Source organism: Apostichopus japonicus, chromosome 8 (genome assembly GCF_037975245.1).
Source record: "Apostichopus japonicus isolate 1M-3 chromosome 8, ASM3797524v1, whole genome shotgun sequence".
NCBI lineage: Eukaryota > Metazoa > Echinodermata > Holothuroidea > Aspidochirotida > Stichopodidae > Apostichopus > Apostichopus japonicus.
In genome coordinates this window covers 6,695,818-6,716,320 of record NC_092568.1, presented here as the reverse complement: position 1 = coordinate 6,716,320, position 20,503 = coordinate 6,695,818, and the positions used below count along the sequence as shown (strand labels likewise).

Genomic DNA, 20,503 nt, shown 5'->3' with positions numbered 1-20,503 from the left:
TTTTCGTACATACCCGTACACTATCCTGTCGTTGTACACTGTGAACAATAGGTCGTCCTAAGCACATAACACGATGGAATTCTATCCGGAGATGTCCGGAAAGCGAGAAAATCCGCGAAAAACAGGGCAGTTTTTCGGTCGAAGTCAATAAAATCTGAATCTTGAAAAACAAGGCTAACTCAGTGCATGTTTCGTGCAACGATATCGGGTTTCTTTTAGACCAAAGATATAGCTTTTAGCGTTGGATTTAATCAGATTTTAATCTCGAAGCTGTCACCATGGCGCTAGAAAACAGAACTAAACATGCACTTGACGCACTTTGAACTTTAGGACATGCATATTCATAAGCTTATTTTTACACAACCAGTCGTTTTCTCCATTTGCGGCGGTTACAATGATGCAAGATCAAAGGAGCTCGCGCGGTCGCTTCGCACTGCCCGATGTAGCATGATCGCTACTGATATTAGTCGCGAAACTCAGCGGGGTGGTTAAGGCGATGATTGATTGGTTTACGGACATTAGAGAGTGGCTTTTCTCCTTCTGTTTATAGCTCCATGTCTGTTTATAGCTCCATGGTTTGACACAGTCACAGTCCCGATGCAATAGGACTGTGGTTGAGAGCGTACCAGTCGATCGGTAATTTGGTTTTCGTACCCAGGTTCTTTCCTGGGCGACTTTATCGTAAAGAGTATCAATGGGTTATGTCAATATTTTGCATGTAAATTCCTGATAATGGGACTCAGCCTACTCTTCGAGAGCGCGCTGTGGCGCCTACATGAGTTACATTTCAAAAAGGGAATCATGCAATTCCGATACAATTGCAATACACATATTTTGAAAACATAAAGTCCCAGCTCCGTGAGGTTTGCATCTTTCCCGACCCATAACATCTTCACCTACGATTCCAATATCCCGTGAGTGCATAGAGACCAGTGGCGGCGGAACGGGGGGGGGGCTTAGGGGGCTCAGCCCCCAATGAAAAAGTTGAGGGGGCAAATGCATGATAAGCCCCCCCCCCCCCCCGCAATATTTACCAAGGCTCCGAAACGTGCATCTGCCCATTTTTCAATGCATACTTGTCGATCTGTCGGATGCACACGTATATTATATAGGTGTAATAATTTTAGTAAATGCTGGGGGGACCCTCGGCCCGTCCCCTGGCTATAGACCACATTGTCACCCCAACCGCGTCTTCACGCCCCGTGAAAAGTGGAAGCAGTGAGTGTGAGTACCGGTAAGCGCAACACAACTTCGTCTTAGGCCAATATGGCTTGCCTCATTTCAGTCAGTTCTCCAACATCCCCTGAAGGATATATCCTTTTAATGGTAGCACATTCTCCATGGATATATCCTTCAGGGACATTTCCTTCTAATTGGATATGTATCTTTCGTTGGTATATCCTTCTAAAGTGCCTTAAGCGTGATAACAAAAACACAATATTAGCATTTCACCTGTACTGTATAGGGTACATGCATTCGTGACAGTGCTTGGTTCATAGAAATTTGTTGGCAACTGCACATGGTTTTGGAATTACCCATTTGTTGACATTAAGAAATGCTTTCAGTTTTTTCTTATGACATTTATTTAATTATTGCATTTAATTGCAAGTAGTAATTTACTACACTCAAAAACCTCTTTGCGAGTACACTACGGGTAATAGCTACTCTCTTAAAACACCATCGAATATACAAATTACAATGTTTTTACAGATTTCTACGTGCAATCTGAGAAATTGCAGGCTTGAGACCCATATTTTAGGGTTAGGTATTCGCAGCATAAAACACTCGGGAAGTGCCGTTTCCGGCCATCTGGGGGTTTCAAAAATCCAAAATTTTCTTATACGCTCCGCGCCAACCGATGGTGGCGCTCCGCTTAGATAGTTTCCACACATTAGCCCCCCCCCCCCCAATAATTTTCCCGTTCCGCCGCGCCTGATAGAGACAGCAACGGTAAGGGGGAATTCCACTATTCCGACTTGTCAATATAACACCACCAATTGAAACCAGAAAACGTTTAGTGGTTCCGATGACTAAACATATTCATAGTGTGGTAAGAGATACAAGTTAATATTCAAGAGCTTGTTCACACCAAGGTGCTTGTAAGATGACTAGTTTATTTAGAAGTCATTTAGTTGCATCCGACCAGACAGTGGAACGATATGATATATGTGATAAAATAAGTGTCTGATCCAAAGACCCTCAAATTGTTCTTGGGATGGAATGTTTCAATATTGAAGGTATACCAACACCTTTCAAAATATTATTAGAAATTGAAATATGATCAGCCCAAGTAAGAATTGAGTCAACGTAGACCCCTAGAATTTGGTATTTTATGTTATTGATATCGATGTTATTTAACATGATAGTGATGTCCTAATTTTTACTTAAAGGACCATAAACAACATATTTAGTTCGATTTATTTTAACCAATGATCATAGTACTTCCATAAATCCTAACAAACAGTATCTTGTAGCTCTCGATGATAACTACCCTGGTAAAAAACATTAGTATCATCCGAAAATAAAATTAGAGATGACTTTGTAGATACATAACTGATATCATTGGTGTATATGATAAAAAAAAAAAGTAGCACTACGATGAAGCCTTTTGTAACTCCAGATTTAACACCATAGAGATCTGAACTTCAATTATTATAACACACAAACTGATTTCTATTAAACAGATAACTGTGAAACCATGCAAGTGTATAACCTCTTATGCAATAAAAGATTATTTATTTAACAGAATTTGATGACCAATAGTATCAAATGCCTTCGAGAAATCTAGAAAAACGCTAAAACTGCTGATTCCTCCTGATCAAGAGCTTTGTTTAATTTATTCATTGCAGAGATGAGTGGTAATTCCGTTGAATGACCAGGCCTAAATCTGTATTGATCCTCAAATAATACGTTGTGTTTATCAAACTTGTTACACGATTAAACATCAATCTTTCAAAAAGTTTTGACAAACATGATCAAATAGATATAGGACGATAATTTTCATAAACATTAGGTTCATCCTTCTTAAAATAGGAACAACTTTAGCGATTTTTACTATCAGGAACTATATCGGCGGTGTACGATATGTTAGAAATGTGGGTTAAAGGTTTACAATGTGATGAATAACAAGTCTGATTATACCAGGTTTAAACTTATCAGAGCCAGCAGACGTATTTGGCTAAATACATGAATTAGACCCCTTGAGTACTTAATCCTCGACAATAAGATTGAGGAACAAAGAACTTCTAATACACTTCTTCTTTCTTCTTCTTTCTAGCCTATTTCGCTCCACTGCAGGAGGAAGGCCTCTTCATCGATTTTCCATTTCCATCTGTCCTGTGCTCTCCTTTGCCATAGAACACCTGTAAATTCTCTGAGTTCATCTGTCCATCTTCTACTCTGCCTGCCTCTCCTTCTGACACAAGTTCTTGGGGTCCAGTTGGTAATTTTCTTTGTCCATCTGTTATCATGTTGCCTGGCCAAATGGCCGGCCCATCGCCATTTCTTGACTTTGATTTCCTTTATGATGTCTTGGACATTGGTTTTCTCTCTTAAGTTTTGGTTGGTTACTCTGTCTCTCCTTGTGACTCCAATCATGATTCTTTCCATCGCCCTCTCTGTCACTCTCAACTTCTTTTCCAGTTTTTTTTTGTCCAGGTCTCCGCACCATATGATACTACAGGAAGTATGCACTGGTTGAAAACTTGTTTCTTCAGTGATGTTGGAAGGTCCTGGTCACGGAAAATGAAGCCTAGTTTACCAAATTTGACCCATGCTAGCAGAGTTGGGGACTCGAGTCTGGGACTCGGAATTGAGTCCGACTCGAGTGGCAAATTTTAGGACTTGAGACTCGACTCGAGACTCGGCTGTCAGAGACTTGGGACTTGACTTGAGACTTGCCCAAAAAGTTAGCACAGGGCCGTCTTAAGTGATCACCCGGGCCCTGGGCCCGGCAATGGAGCGGGGCCCATCAATCAAGTGAGTTCGAAAAAAGTTGCGTGAAAAATTGACATCCTTGACAATCGCTCAAGCATAGACATGCCTGCATTTACCACCCCTCCCTATGTCGCGCATAAAGCATAAAACTTTAGCTGAATAACATACGTGATATATCTAAAAAATGAAATACATTATAGAAGAGAAATCTTCCAGTTGCCCTTCATCCCTTCCCTAACAATACTGGACTTATCATTTGTAACACCCTTGTGTTGAGTCTTTCAACTGAGAGGGAGGTGTAGGCGGTTTTACACTATCTCACGCAACGTAGTCGCCAAGAACATGAAGTATTTTTAAGGGAGGGCCCGAGGAACATGAACTTATAGCATGCTCCTCATGGTGATACATAATTGCACCTATTAGGTGAATTGAGTGTACTGTTAATAGTAGGAGAGACTATAGCGTAGGTTCTTATGACCAACTAGACCGGTTTCTGCTTTCAAACTTCATAGGAGGAGCTTCATCAGTAGTAGCCTTTGAATATTTTATATTCGGCCTGGGCGTCTCATTCTCAAAATGCATCTATTTTCTGTGCACAAGTTTTTATGGACTCATGGTGCAGCTATAAGAGCATCTAAAAGAGCTTCGTGTGAACCTTGAGAGTCAGCTGATTCTTCGTTAGTACGAAACCTTGAGTTAACAAGTAAATATTTGAGATTTTGGGCCCTATTGTAGGCTAGAATCGGTTCTTTTGGAAACAGTTTGGATAATTGTTGCGTGTTGCGAGATTAAGTGCCAATGTTTCTAAAGTGTTTTCTTCAAATGCGTGGTTTTGATATGGGGTGTAAAGGTGAGCTTGAACACAAGTGGTGGTTACTTTTGTTTAGGTTTGGTAGTGAGGTATTGCCCACGGTTTTCAAATTTTATGCCTTTCGTGGCTGAGGCAATTTCCTCTTTCTTATAGTTACGGAGTAACAGTTTCTCTGTGTAAGCCTTCGGGGCATTGTATATTCCAGGGTTGCCAACTCAGATTTGAATATTTAATGTCAAACTCTCAGGTGTTTCACCAACTCTCGTCACAAGTTGTCAAGTATCGAATTCAATCAGGCATAATGGCGTATTCAATAAGTTTTCCTCCCAGATTAAGACACGGGGTTACTGTGATTGCGGGGCCCCTGACATCGCGGGGCCCTGGGCCAGGGCCCAGTGGGCCCATGCGTTAAGACGGCCCTGCGTGTACGCTCGAATTACGAGCGCCCAACGACGACTACAGGCGTTACCATAACTACCACTGGCTTGGTTGAATATTCCATCCAGGGCTGCTGTTTGGCTGAAAGTTGGCCTTTTTCAATAAAACAGTGGCTAGCAAATTTTGAGGTAATTTGTTCCGTGGCGTGTGCCCCGGTTTTGCTATTCGGCTGTTTAATTTATACCACATAATTCCTGGAACACTGTTACATTATTCGTAGCCTGCATCATTGTATTCAAACTTCAAAGACTTGAGCTTGACTTGGGACTTGCTCATAGGGACTTGAGACTTGACTCGAGACTCGACCTCCAAAGACTTGAGACTTGACTTGAGACTCGCTCAAAATTTTCAAGGTGACTTGAGACTTGACTTGAGACTTGCTGGTAAAGACTTGAGACTTGCAGCTAGGGACTTGTTGACAACTCTGCATGCTAGTTGGATTCTTCTGTTTACCTCTCCCGGTGTTTCATTGTTGAGGGAGATCCTTTTGCCCAAGCAGATGTAACTGTCCACCTCTTCTATCTCTATCCCCTGTACTGTAATCTGATGTCCTCTTATTCTGTCACCCATCATTACTTTAGTCTTTTTGATATTCATATTGAGTCCTGCCTTTCTGCTTTCTCTGGCTAGTTCTTGCATCATTGTCTGCAGCTCTTGTGGTTGGTGACTTAGAAGAAGTATGTCATCAGCAAATCTTAGATGGGTCAGGTGTTCACCATCCACTGCAATTCCTTTTGATTGCCAGTCTAGATTCCTGAAGGCATTTTTCAAGGCTGCTGTAAAGAGTTTAGGAGAGATTGGATCACCCTGCCTCACGCCTTTAAGAATTTTGAAGATGTTGGTTTTGTCTCCATCCAGATGAATTCTTGCACTGTGGTCTCTATAGATGGCTTTCACCAGACGAATGCATTTCTTATCTGTGATCTGGTCTTCCAATGCATGAAGCAAGGACTGGTGGTCGAGGCTATCAAAAGCTTTTTCATAATCTATGAAGCCCAGACAAAGATTAAACCGGTATTCCTTAGCTTTCTCAATCACCTGGCTTAAAGTGTGAAGGTGGTCTGATGTCCGGAAGCCTGATCGAAACCCCGCCTGCTCTCGTGGTTGTTTATCATCAAGATCCTTCTCCACTCTGGCTAGAATGACTCTAATACACTTAGTTGGGTCTAAATACTCGTTAAATAACTATAGCACTATCGATCTTACTTGCAAGAGTAGGACCTTTGTTAACAAAGCAGTTATTAAAGTGATATGCAATAGTTTTTGGATCAGTGAATGAACTGGAGCCTTCTTTCAGTACCGTATTAACACTTCTTTTTCCAGTGTTTTCTTTTTGAAATAATATTAATTAAACTCTATGTGCTTTCTGTATCATTTTTGCAAATATCGAATTTGTCAGAAAGTTTTTTCTTTTTCGATAAACGTATAATATGATTTAATTTGTTTCGGTATTTTGGAAAGTTGACGGATTTCGTAATAATCATCTATATAATTTATTTTAAACTTTAATTGATTTGAGAATTCCTGAGGTGATCCAAGGATGCCGGGTTTTTAGTTCACGCTAAAACCTGTTTTGCAAAAATAGTTGGGTCAAGAATTGTTTGGCAAAAATTGCCCAACTCGTGAGAGGCAATTACTCTGAAAGCAAAATGTTGCTTCATGCACTTAGCAACGGGTTTGTGCCCCAAAAATTGAGGAAAATAAGTGTTGCATACAACAAATTCGTTTGGCCTTCTCGTTGGTACTGCACTGAAATCGCGCAATACCGGTACCGTACCAGACAGTATACTTTTGTGCAGTCAAATTCCGAAAAGCAAACAGTGATTTGTCGTAATACCCTGCTCTATGGCCCGGCGTAATACATCATGTCAGAGCCTGAGTTCAAATCAATTCTCATCAGATGGGGAGCTAATAGAGACTTTTGGAGGTAATAATTTGGTATTTCCTTCGCCAGAACCGTAAAACCATGCAGGTGCGGCATACACGCTATCAACGTTCGTCCGTTTGGCCTAACGTAAGGCATAGTCCGGTAGCGATTTTTTTTCCCAGCGCAGTAAAGGCCAAGATTAGCATACCTCGCTCCCATTGGCTGGGGTCCGTACATAGGCGTAGGAGGCGGGGGGGCTGGGGGGGGCTGCAGCCCCCCCAACCAATATTTTTGGTGAAAATTCGGGCAATATGCTTAGAATTTTTCGGGCACCTACTGGAAGAATAATAATTTGCAATGTGTTTTTTAGTTTTTTTGGTGAAAATTCGGCAATATGCTGAGAATTATTCTGGCATCTACTGAAAGAATAATAATTTGCAATGTGTTTTTCAATATTTTGGTGAAAATTCGGGCAATATGCTGAGAATTTTTTCGGGCACCTACTGAAAGAATAATAATTTGCATTTTTTGCCAATTTTTTTGGTGAAAATTTGGGCAATATGCTGAGAATTTTGCCAGTGGCGGAGCGTCCATACAGTCAAAGGGGGCGGATGCCCCCCCTGACGGACTCAAATGGACTGCTGGCGCCCTTTCAGCTTTTTACCACTTTTTACTTATTTGCGATTATTGACTTTTTTATTGCGCTCTCAAATACCTATTGACATTTGTCACATTTTGTTGGTGCAATTTTCTGACAAATGGCGATGACACCTATTTATTCTTCGTTTATCTGCAAATTAGCAAGGCCCGGAAAGGGTCCTTTCCGGCGATCTAGGGAGTAACTTTACTCAAAAAATTTCTGTACGCTCCGCGTTAACCTGTGGTGGCGCTCCGCTTAGATAGTGTCAAAAGCGCCCATACAGACCATTCTCTCCTCCCCCCCCCCCCCCCGACCAATACCCCCTAGCTCCGCCACTGGCACCTAGTGAAATATGAAGAATTTGCAATGTGTTTTTCAATGGTTAAACTTATATTATTATTATTATTATTATCATTATTGTTGTAACGACTTCCCCAATAATTCTAACCAATATGGAAGGGTAATAACACGGAAAATGATTTCATGTTATTGGCAGGTGATGTAATAACTGATGGATGCCTATATGATATGCACATTAACATGTGGAACGCGCGCGGAGCGCGCGAAAAAATTTTGGTTATATTTTTCTTTTTTCTTTTTTTTTTTGGTTATATTTTTCGGCCAAGTCGTTACAGCCCCCCCAAATCAAATGAGGCTCCTACGCCTATGGGTCCGTATACATAAGATTCAATATCAACTAGCAGCTGTCAATTTAAATCGACATATACCAATTTAATTCGACTTATACCAGTTTGAATCGACATATACCGATTTTAATCGACATATACCAATTTAAATCGATGATATGTAAAATAAATCGGTATATGTCAATTTAAATCAAGATCTACCAGTTTAAATCGATGATATGTCGAATTATATTGGTAGAAATCAAATTCCTTGGACTTATACCAGTTTCTAGCAACTGAAATTGATATATACCTATTTAAATCGACATATCATCGATTTAGCTCATTAACATATTCCAAATCCCGATTTCGGTGATGATTGACATGTGAAGATACATCCCGTGCAGTTGACCTGACAAGGCGGGCGAATAATTAAATAGTTCCAAAATTACCAAGCTAGCAAGGGTGTTCATCATGATTATGTCAATGGTAATTATGGATAATTACTTGCAAAAAGATTTCGGTGTAATAATGAGGCTGAAAACTGATATGTCAATGACGTGCAATTATCTCAATATAAACTGGGCTTGTCTACTCAAACACGTGGAGTTATAGTATGGGAATACTTTTAGCCAAATGCACATACAACTGCATAGGCCTACAGCAGGGAGCTGCTACTCTAACTTTTCAATTATTCAATTATAAGTATAATTTCCCTCCGAAAACCACAAATCTACAAATCCAATGTAAAACCAATTCTCAGTTACGGAAGCATCTCCTTGCTTAACATTTCAAATCCCAATAAACAAATTTTAAGTAGAATCCGCACCACAGCTTATCGACTAACCCTAAAAATCCCTTCATGTGCATATTACCATGGTTTTTATGCAATTTTTATTCTTTACCTTTTACCTAATTCTCTATCTGCGAAATTGGGTGGCCAAAATAAAAATCACTTCCATGGGAACATTGCCTTGAAAAAGAATTTGACCCAAGCAGCAGCGCAAAAACGTATCTGTATCTGTATTGTCAAATGTGGAAACGGGTTGGCAATTTAATTAAACGGTCTCCGCGGCACTCACAAGCGGAGGTCACGTTCAGTTTATGTTCACATGGTTATCCCTGATCCCTGGATTGTGTTCCGAAATGATTCACAAGTGAGTGACGTGTATGACAGAATGAATATCACAGTATTTAGAAACAATTTGCATTTTGACTGAAACTTACATGTTTTGCTACGCCTACGCGACCAATCGCGATGTGTTTCTTGGGTTAGGTAAATTCAACACAGAACAGCCTAGTAGTCTATATACGTTTGTGTTTCCGTAGTGAGCTCATAGGCCCGACGTGACCAGACGTCCCCGATTTTCGGGGACAGTCCCCGATTACAGTGTGCTGTTCCCGATGAACAAGTGTCCCCGAAAATGACCCGATTCGTCAAAATGTTCAGGAATTTCGAAAATATCCCACATTATTAGTAAAATAATTGTGAAAACAAAATTTAGTCAAGTGTGCAGTCGCACAACGGAACTTATAACCAGTATTTCAGGTGGGCCAGTGTAAAGTGGAAACACTGTTAAAAATATGCTAGATCGATCTAGCCTAGCACTCTTTCGACCCTATAAATGGCAACTACGGCGACACAACGACACTTATAGTGTGAGCATGAGCAAATCACAAGCTGTCAAAGAACCACGTTAAGTAAGTGGATTTCATTTAAGAAAAAGCTACATTTTTGAAAATAAAATTGATTTAAAAAGTGCTTCAAAGTATCACCATTTTACATCTAAGCACCTTAGGCACTTGAAAATTTTTAAACCCCTCCCCCATATCAGTCACGCAATAAATGTCCCGATTTCAGTCACGAAAATATGGTCACCTTAGAATAGGGCGCGAAATTCGTCGATAAGTTCGTAGACAGTCATCAGAATAGGCGAATTAACCTTCGCTAGACTGTTTGAGCGAGCCCTAGAAAGTGAAAAAGAAGGGCCCGAAGGGGGAATGATAACATCTTTTGTTGATTGGGGGGGGGGTGGTTACACTCCCAGGCAAGTCAGATATCATGCTGATCATCTTTGAATACTGACAGAAAGAGCATAGTCTATTCAGATTTTTAAAGAGAATTATCGATGACTTTTTCAGTGATCTGTTTTATCGTTAATAATACCTATGTGGAAATAACATAAAACGTCAGCTAACTAGAGTGACCATCTGTACCCTACATTGCTGACACAATACCCGATTTGCCACAGTTTGTCATGCAAACTGTTTGGTATGTCTTTTGTACTAGCTTAGTCTGCCCCACCAATCAGACCCTTCGCCCCCCCCCCCTTTGCCCCCCGCCCCCAGATGGAAAAGTCTGGCTACGCCACTGCTTGGATCTTCGATTCAAACTATTTTCTCTCAATCTTCATGATCCCAATTCTTTCCTACTGAAGAGGGTGAAAGAACTCTGAAGGAATGGAGAAAAGAAGACGAGATGGGGACAGGGACAGGGGAAATGGGAGGGTATAGCCTGATGACAATGTAATATCTCAGTCTGGATTACTTTCAAAAATGTTAATAACATCTGAAAATCAAAGAATAATGCAGGACAATGTGAAGCCATAATACAGTTTTCTTCATATCGAAGAAGATATTATAAGAACATATGTCAAAATTTTAAACAAATTTAAAGAAGGGCAACTTCAAAAATCTGTAGATTATTTAGGTTACATATGAAATTAAACCTGACAAAAAATTAATTAAAAATGCAAGGACATAAGGACAAAAATACATCTTTGTTCAAAAAACAAAGAAAGAAGAGACTTTTTAATAGTTTGACACTTCCTTGTTTCTCTCCTCAATCTACTTACAAAACTCAAGAAATAACAGAGTATATATAGGAATCGTATCCCAATAAGGGTTCATTAATGATTTCATCCAACACAATTAAACATTAAATTACTCAATAATCTTGCAAACAGAATGCTGCTGCATACATATGTAGGGTACACTGAGCATATATGTTCTTACAGAAATGAGACAAGTGATAGCATGTGTCCATACGACCATTCATTGTATTTTACCTGTATCAGGAGCTTTATTGTTCCTACCATCCTAAAAGGCCTCCAAGGTCCTGAAACCTAATTTATGACAAGCAAGTATTATCATATAAAAGCTGAAACCTTTATTACATGCCACTTCAGCATAAACACAAGATGGGAGATATCTCTGACAGGGCACAAAGTTTTTATAGTCCATAAAACCTTTACTGATAGAAAACTCCATTTAATCAGTGTCAAGGTCCATCTGGTATCACAAACCATCAGTAAATGGCAATTCTACCTGCTGTAAAAAGGTACTTCAAATATACCAAAAACAAACAGAAATCTCAGGTCAAATACTATACTATTTTCTAAAGTGGTTCAACTAGATTGACTTTTTCTGATTGAAGTATTCCTCTTTGCCTAATAACAAAGCACTTCTGAGCTACCTACCTATATTTGTATGTGTTAACATAAATATGCACCTATGGAGTACCAAAAATACAAAGTTTTTATAGTCCATAAAGGTGACCTTTACTGACACAAAACTCCAACTAAAGAGTGCCAATGAACATCTGGTATCACAAACCATCAGTAAATGGCAATTCTACCTGCTATAAAAAGGTACTTCAAATATACCAAAAACAAACAGAAATCTCAGGCCAAATACTATACTATTTTCTGGGGTGGTTCAACTAGATTGACTTTTTCTGATTGAAGTAATCCTCTTTGTCCGATAATAAAGTACTTCTGAGGTACCTACCTACATTTGTATGTGTTTATGTAAATGTGCTCCTTTGAAGTATGGATATTTAGTTAAGTATGCATGTGTGTATGTATGGGTGTCTGTCTGTATGAATGTATGCATATATGTATGTATGCCTGAAACCCCAACTTTGGGTTTATAATGAACCAAGAGTGTAGTCCCAAACTAATATGCTAGTCTTTATACATATGTGTGTGTATGCATATATGTATATATGTAAGTATGGGGGGTGTTTGTATGAAAGTATGAACTATAGTTATAAGCAAATAGAACTCAAGCAACCAAACTTAAGGAGGAAGGTGATCGGGATGCATGCACATCATACCATTCATGACAAAGAAGACAGTATCTGCATACAATGTTATATTAAAGGTTACCACCTCATGTGACATACTTGTAGTTTTAGTTAACAATCATTGATGATCCTGTTGACAGAAACAATTAACAAAAAAAACACTACTTTAACAGTTATGTCTGTATGTTAATAGTGTCCCTTATGAGAAATGCTGCATGTATAACTTAATAAATCAAACAAATGTTACTTTCATCACAGTTTACTTTGCATATATAACACAAATGAGAACAAATGACATGGAGAGTTGAAACAAGTTTGTCTGATGGATATAGTCCAACCTTACATTAAGAAACAATTATTGCATGGTGAGTTTCTGGGTTCTCATAGCCCATTTGTCCCTCAGTGATGACAAGAATAAATCTTGATAGCTATTGAAGTAGCAGTCACATGACAAGTGAAACTATTCAGTGGTTGATGACTTCATCATTTAAGATAAAGACCGATGGCTTCAGTCAACAACATAAGATTCCCCTGGTTTGATGGTTCTATTAATCCTTCACAAAATCAACATTTGTGTCTTTCTAGATTGGCTATATGTTGTGATTAGATTGGCCATGTGTTGTGATTATATAGTTGTGATTGGATTGGCCATGTGTTGTGATTAGATTGGCCATGTGTTGTGATTAGATTGGCCATGTGTTGTGATAAGATTGGCCATGTGTTGTGATTAGATGGCCATGTGTTGTGATTAGATGGCCATGTGTTGTGATTAGTTCGGCCACGTGTTGTGATTAGATTGGCCATGTGTTGTGATTATATAGTTGTGACTGGATTGACCATGTGTTGTGATTAGATAGGCCATGTGTTGTGATAAGATTGGCCATGTGTTGTGATTATATTGGCCATGTGTTGTGATTATATAGTTGTGATTGGATTGGCCATGTGTTGTGATTAGATTGGCCATGTTTTGTGATTGGATTGGCCATGTGTTGTGATTAGATTGGATATATGTTGTGATTAGATTGGCCATGAGTTGTGAATAGATAGTTGTAATTAGATGGCCATGTGTTGTGATTACATGTGTTGTGATTAAATAGACCATGTTTTGTGATTGGATGGCATCTCATGAGTTATGTGCAAATGCACACAAAAACAATGACTATTTAATGCAGAAGAGTACAAGTAAGTTCCTTAGTATCATAAGTTTGTGAGTGTCAGTGGAGCATTTCCAATTTCAGGAAATGAATTCTTCAAATTTTAAGTCCTCCTGGAAGCTGTGGGATGAGTTAGGTCAAGTTATACTTGGAATGACTTTGTGCTCATTCTTGTTGCCTTTTCTTCTTCTTAAAACTCACAAGAACAGTCCTTTCTTCCACATGTCCAATTGCAATACACTGGATAATATATTTGCTCCATTAAAGAGCCCATGCAATGCAGATTGCGAAGTGTTTGTGATGTAAGACAGGACCTAGCACAATAACGATGCTATGAAAGTTACATGAAATACCTCCTGTTGTCTTTTTCTCATTCAAGGAAAAGGAATTCCTCTCTGTCATGATTTCCTGGTCCATCAATCTGTGGTGTACTGATTACCACTTGATAATCTGAGTATTAAGGTAAGTACTGACTGACACACCCATTACAGCAGCAGCAGAAATACTACGTACCTTCAAAGAACCTAATGTCAGCTGCTGTAAGTGGATGTTGCCTGGTCGGTGATGAGGTGTAGCGAGGGATTGGAGGTGGTGGATTAGTGAAAGCTTCTGGACCATCCAATGACTGCTGCATTCTGGATCCTGACTGACTCTGTGAGCCAGGATTAGAGCTGTTTGGCATATGGAAAGATAAATTTACAGCTGGTGTAGGGGGTAACCGAGTTTCATCAATCTGAAAGGGGAATGGCACCAATGGAGGTATGGGAGGAGGAACCTCCCGCCTCCCACCCTTGGATGCCCTACGTGCAAGTTCATTCTGATACTGTTGGCTTTTCTTATATGTCTTAGGTGGCACTGCTGGAGCTGTGTCTTCTCGGTAGTCAGTCACTACACCCGGGCTACTTCGTGGCGGAACAGGTGGCCTGCTGCGGTCTGGTTTGGGTGGGAGCAGTGGTGGTGTATCCTTAACAGGCACTGGTCTGTTCACCCTTGGTGGTAATGGAGGGGGTGGAGGCTCACAAGGTTCTTCACCATCTTGTGAAGAGGTACTTGAGGGAGATGTTGGTCTTACAGATGCTTGATTGGGTCAAAGAGTAAAAAATAGAGTAAAGAGACTAAACAATTATGTACAACTTGTTTTCAGCTCACCAAAAAAAAATAAAAAAATTGTATGTTAAAATAGCTAAGAGGACTTGTTTTACCAAACAAATGATTAATATTAAACAATAACAAGATCCAAGCTCATACTGTAACTGCTTTAAGAAGGGTCCAACACTGACAAGAATAATCCAGAATGGCCAAACTCATACTGTGACTGCTATTAGAAAGGTCCAACAATGACAAGAATAATCAAGAACGGCCAAACTCATACTGTGACTGCTATTAGAAGGGTCCAACACTGACAAGAATAATCCAGAATGGCCAAACTCATACTGTGACTGCTTTAAGAAGGGTCCAACACTGACAAGAATCATCAAGAATGGCCAAACTCATACTGTGACTGCTTTAAGAAGGGTCCAACACTGACAAGAATAATCCAGAATGGCCAAACTCATACTGTGACTGCTATTAGAAAGGTCCAACAATGACAAGAATAATCAAGAACGGCCAAACTCATACTGTGACTGCTATTAGAAGGGTCCAACACTGACAAGAATAATCCAGAATGGCCAAACTCATACTGTGACTGCTATTAGAAAGGTCCAACAATGACAAGAATAATCAAGAATGGCCAAACTCATACTGTGACTGCTATTAGAAGGGTCCAACACTGACAAGAATAATCCAGAATGGCCAAACTCATACTGTGACTGCTATTAGAAAGGTCCAACAATGACAAGAATAATCAAGAATGGCCAAACTCATACTGTGACTGCTATTAGAAAGGTCCAACAATGACAAGAATAATCAAGAATGGCCAAACTCATACTGTGACTGCTATTAGAAGGGTCCAACACTGACAAGAATAATCAAGAACGGCCAAACTCATACTGTGACTGCTATTAGAAAGGTCCAACACTGACAAGAATCATCAAGAATGGCCAAACTCATACTGTGACTGCTTTAAGAAGGGTCCAACACTGACAAGAATAATCAAGAATGGCCAAACTCATACTGTGACTGCTATTAGAAAGGTCCAACAATGACAAGAATAATCAAGAATGGCCAAACTCATACTGTGACTGCTATTAGAAAGGTCTAACACTGACAAGAATCATCAAGAATGGCCAAACTCATACTGTGACTGCTTTAAGAAGGGTCCAACACTGACAAGAATAATCAAGAATGGCCAAACTCATACTGTGACTGCTATTAGAAAGGTCCAACACTGACAAGAATAATCAAGAATGGCCAAACTCATACTGTGACTGCTTTAAGAAGGGTCCAACACTGACAAGAATAATCCAGAATGGCCAAACTCATACTGTGACTGCTATTAGAAAGGTCCAACAATGACAAGAATAATCAAGAATGGCCAAACTCATACTGTGACTGCTATTAGAAGGGTCCAACACTGACAAGAATAATCCAGAATGGCCAAACTCATACTGTGACTGCTATTAGAAAGGTCCAACAATGACAAGAATAATCAAGAATGGCCAAACTCATACTGTGACTGCTATTAGAAAGGTCCAACAATGACAAGAATAATCAAGAATGGCCAAACTCATACTGTGACTGCTATTAGAAGGGTCCAACACTGACAAGAATAATCAAGAACGGCCAAACTCATACTGTGACTGCTATTAGAAAGGTCCAACACTGACAAGAATCATCAAGAATGGCCAAACTCATACTGTGACTGCTTTAAGAAGGGTCCAACACTGACAAGAATAATCAAGAATGGCCAAACTCATACTGTGACTGCTATTAGAAAGGTCCAACAATGACAAGAATAATCAAGAATGGCCAAACTCATACTGTGACTGCTATTAGAAAGGTCTAACACTGACAAGAATCATCAAGAATGGCCAAACTCATACTGTGACTGCTTTAAGAAGGGTCCAACACTGACAAGAATAATCAAGAATGGCCAAACTCATACTGTGACTGCTATTAGAAAGGTCCAACACTGACAAGAATAATCAAGAATGGCCAAACTCATACTGTGACTGCTTTAAGAAGGGTCCAACACTGACAAGAATAATCAAGAATGGCCAAACTCATACTGTGACTGCTATTAGAAAGGTCCAACAATGACAAGAATAATCAAGAATGGCCAAACTCATACTGTGACTGCTATTAGAAAGGTCCAACAATGACAAGAATAATCAAGAATGGCCAAACTCATACTGTGACTGCTATTAGAAGGGTCCAACACTGACAAGAATAATCAAGAACGGCCAAACTCATACTGTGACTGCTATTAGAAAGGTCCAACACTGACAAGAATCATCAAGAATGGCCAAACTCATACTGTGACTGCTTTAAGAAGGGTCCAACACTGACAAGAATAATCAAGAATGGCCAAACTCATACTGTGACTGCTATTAGAAAGGTCCAACAATGACAAGAATAATCAAGAATGGCCAAACTCATACTGTGACTGCTATTAGAAAGGTCTAACACTGACAAGAATCATCAAGAATGGCCAAACTCATACTGTGACTGCTTTAAGAAGGGTCCAACACTGACAAGAATAATCAAGAATGGCCAAACTCATACTGTGACTGCTATTAGAAAGGTCCAACACTGACAAGAATAATCAAGAATGGCCAAACTCATACTGTGACTGCTTTAAGAAGGGTCCAACACTGACAAGAATAATCAAGAATGGCCAAACTCATACTGTGACTGCTTTAAGAAGGGTCCAACACTGACAAGAATAATCAAGAATGGCCAAACTCATACTGTGACTGCTATTAGAAAGGTCCAACACTGACAAGAATCATCAAGAATGGCCAAACTCATACTGTGACTGCTTTAAGAAGGGTCCAACACTGACAAGAATCATCAAGAAAGGCCAAACTCATACTGTGACTGCTATTAGAAGGGTCCAACACTGACAAGAATCATCAAGAATGGCCAAACTCATACTGTGACTGCTTTAAGAAGGGTCCAACACTGACAAGAATCATCAAGAATGGCCAAACTCATACTGTGACTGCTTTAAGAAGGGTCCAACACTGACAAGAATAATCAAGAATGGCCAAACTCATACTGTGACTGCTATTAGAAGGGTCCACCAAAGACAAGAATAATCAAAAATGGCCAAACTCATACTGTGACTGCTATTAGAAGGGTCCACCAAAGACAAGAATAATCAAGAATGGCCAAACTCATACTGTGACTGCTATTAGAAGGGTCCACCAAAGACAAGAATAATCAAGAATGGCCAAACTCATACTGTGACTGCTTTTAGAAGGGTCCACCAAAGACAAGAATAATCAAGAATGGCCAAACTCATACTGTGACTGCTATTAGAAGGGTCCACCAAAGACAAGAATAATCAAGAATGGCCAAACTCATACTGTGACTGCTATTAGAAGGGTCCACCAAAGACAAGAATAATCAAGAATGGCCAAACTCATACTGTGACTGCTATTAGAAGGGTCCACCAAAGACAAGAATAATCAAGAATGGCCAAACTCATACTGTGACTGCTATTAGAAGGGTCCACCAAAGACAAGAATAATCAAGAATGGCCAAACTCATACTGTGACTGCTTTTAGAAGGGTCCACCAAAGACAAGAATAATCAAGAATGGCCAAACTCATACTGTGACTGCTATTAGAAGGGTCCACCAAAGACAAGAATAATCAAGAATGGCCAAACTCATACTGTGACTGCTCTTAGAAGGGTCCACCACTGACAAGAATAATCAAGAATGGCCAAACTCATACTGTGACTGCTATTAGAAGGGTCCAACACTGACAAGAATAATCAAGAATGGCCAAACTCATACTGTGACTGCTATTAGAAGGGTCCACCAAAGACAAGAATAATCAAGAATGGCCAAACTCATACTGTGACTGCTATTAGAAGGGTCTACCAAAGACAAGAATAATCAAGAATGGCCAAACTCATACTGTGACTGCTTTTAGAAGGGTCCACCAAAGACAAGAATAATCAAGAATGGCCAAACTCATACTGTGACTGCTATTAGAAGGGTCCACCAAAGACAAGAATAATCAAGAATGGCCAAACTCATACTGTGACTGCTATTAGAAGGGTCCAACACTGACAAGAATAATCAAGAATGGCCAAACTCATACTGTGACTGCTATTAGAAGGGTCCACCAAAGACAAGAATAATCAAAAATGGCCAAACTCATACTGTGACTGCTATTAGAAGGGTCCACCAAAGACAAGAATAATCAAGAATGGCCAAACTCATACTGTGACTGCTATTAGAAGGGTCCACCAAAGACAAGAATAATCAAGAATGGCCAAACTCATACTGTGACTGCTTTTAGAAGGGTCCACCAAAGACAAGAATAATCAAGAACGGCCAAACTCATACTGTGACTGCTATTAGAAGGGTCCAACACTGACAAGAATAATCAAGAATGGCCAAACTCATACTGTGACTGCTATAAGAAGGGTCCACCAAAGACAAGAATAATCAAGAACGGCCAAACTCATACTGTGACTGCTATTAGAAGGGTCCAACACTGACAAGAATAATCAAGAACGGCCAAACTCATACTGTGACTGCTATTAGAAGGGTCCAACACCGACAAGAATAATCAAGAACGGCCAAACTCATACTGTGACTGCAATTAGAAGGGTCCAACACTGACAAGAATCATCAAGAACGGCCAAACTCATACTGTGACTGCTATTAGAAGGGTCCAACACTGACAAGAATCATCAAGAACGGCCAAACTCATACTGTGACTGCAATTAGAAGGGTCCAACACTGACAAGAATAATCAAGAACGGCCAAACTCATACTGTGACTGCTATTAGAAAGGTCCAACAATGACAAGAATAATCAAGAATGGCCAAACTCATACTGTGACTGCTATTAGAAGGGTCCAACACTGACAAGAATAAATAAGAATGGCCAAACTCATACTGTGACTGCTATTAGAAGAGTCCAACACTGACAAGAATAATCAAGAATGGCCAAACTCATACTGTGACTGCTTTTAGAAGGGTCCAACACTGACAAGAATAATCAAGAACGGCCAAACTCATACTGTGACTGCTATTAGAAGGGTCCAACACCGACAAGAATAATCAAGAACGGCCAAACTCATACTGTGACTGCAATTAGAAGGGTCCAACACTGACAAGAATCATCAAGAATGGCCAAACTCATACTGTGACTGCTATTAGAAGGGTCCAACACTGACAAGAATCATCAAGAACGGCCAAACTCATACTGTGACTGCAATTAGAAGGGTCCAACACTGACAAGAATAATCAAGAACGGCCAAACTCATACTGTGACTGCTATTAGAAAGGTCCAACAATGACAAGAATAATCAAGAATGGCCAAACTCATACTGTGACTGCTATTAGAAGGGTCCACCAAAGACAAGAATAATCAAAAATGGCCAAACTCATACTGTGACTGCTATTAGAAGGGTCCACCAAAGACAAGAATAATCAAGAATGGCCAAACTCATATTGTGACTGCTATTAGAAGGGTCCAACACTGACAAGAATAATGGAGAAGTAATATTAGAAGTATTGAACTTAACTATTGTTTTCTTTAATTTTTGCAATTTACCTGTCTCTGGTCCACAAACTGGAAAGTGGTCAGCGAATGAGACTGCGGTAAGAGCAGAAGGAGTGGTTGGAGTCCTTGGTGATGGAGGTGTGGCCCCTATCGGTGATGTCGCTTCATCATCATGGGATTTCTAGTTTTGATAGTAAATTTATAAGATTTTTTTTTATCATAGACTGGTTGGTTTCATTTCATTATTGAAAGTGCCAAAATATTCAATTTTGGTATATTTCACTAATAAAATTGCTATCTTTAGTAATAAATT

The 20,503-nt window shown here is 39.7% G+C and overlaps 1 protein-coding gene across 1 annotated transcript in view; it reads right to left on the bottom strand.

The window, feature by feature from the left end:
• Positions 1–10,921: 10,921 nt before the first annotated feature.
• LOC139970568 (son of sevenless homolog 2-like) overlaps positions 10,922–20,503 on the bottom strand; it is a 73,937-nt gene continuing 64,355 nt past the window's right edge. The window contains exons 27-28 of the mRNA XM_071976369.1: positions 20,242–20,371; positions 10,922–14,636 (exon numbers count right to left, since the gene is read on the bottom strand). Coding sequence (XP_071832470.1) covers positions 14,065–14,636; positions 20,242–20,371 — 702 coding nt within the window. The 3' untranslated portion in view covers positions 10,922–14,064. The remainder of the gene's footprint in view (positions 14,637–20,241; positions 20,372–20,503) is intronic.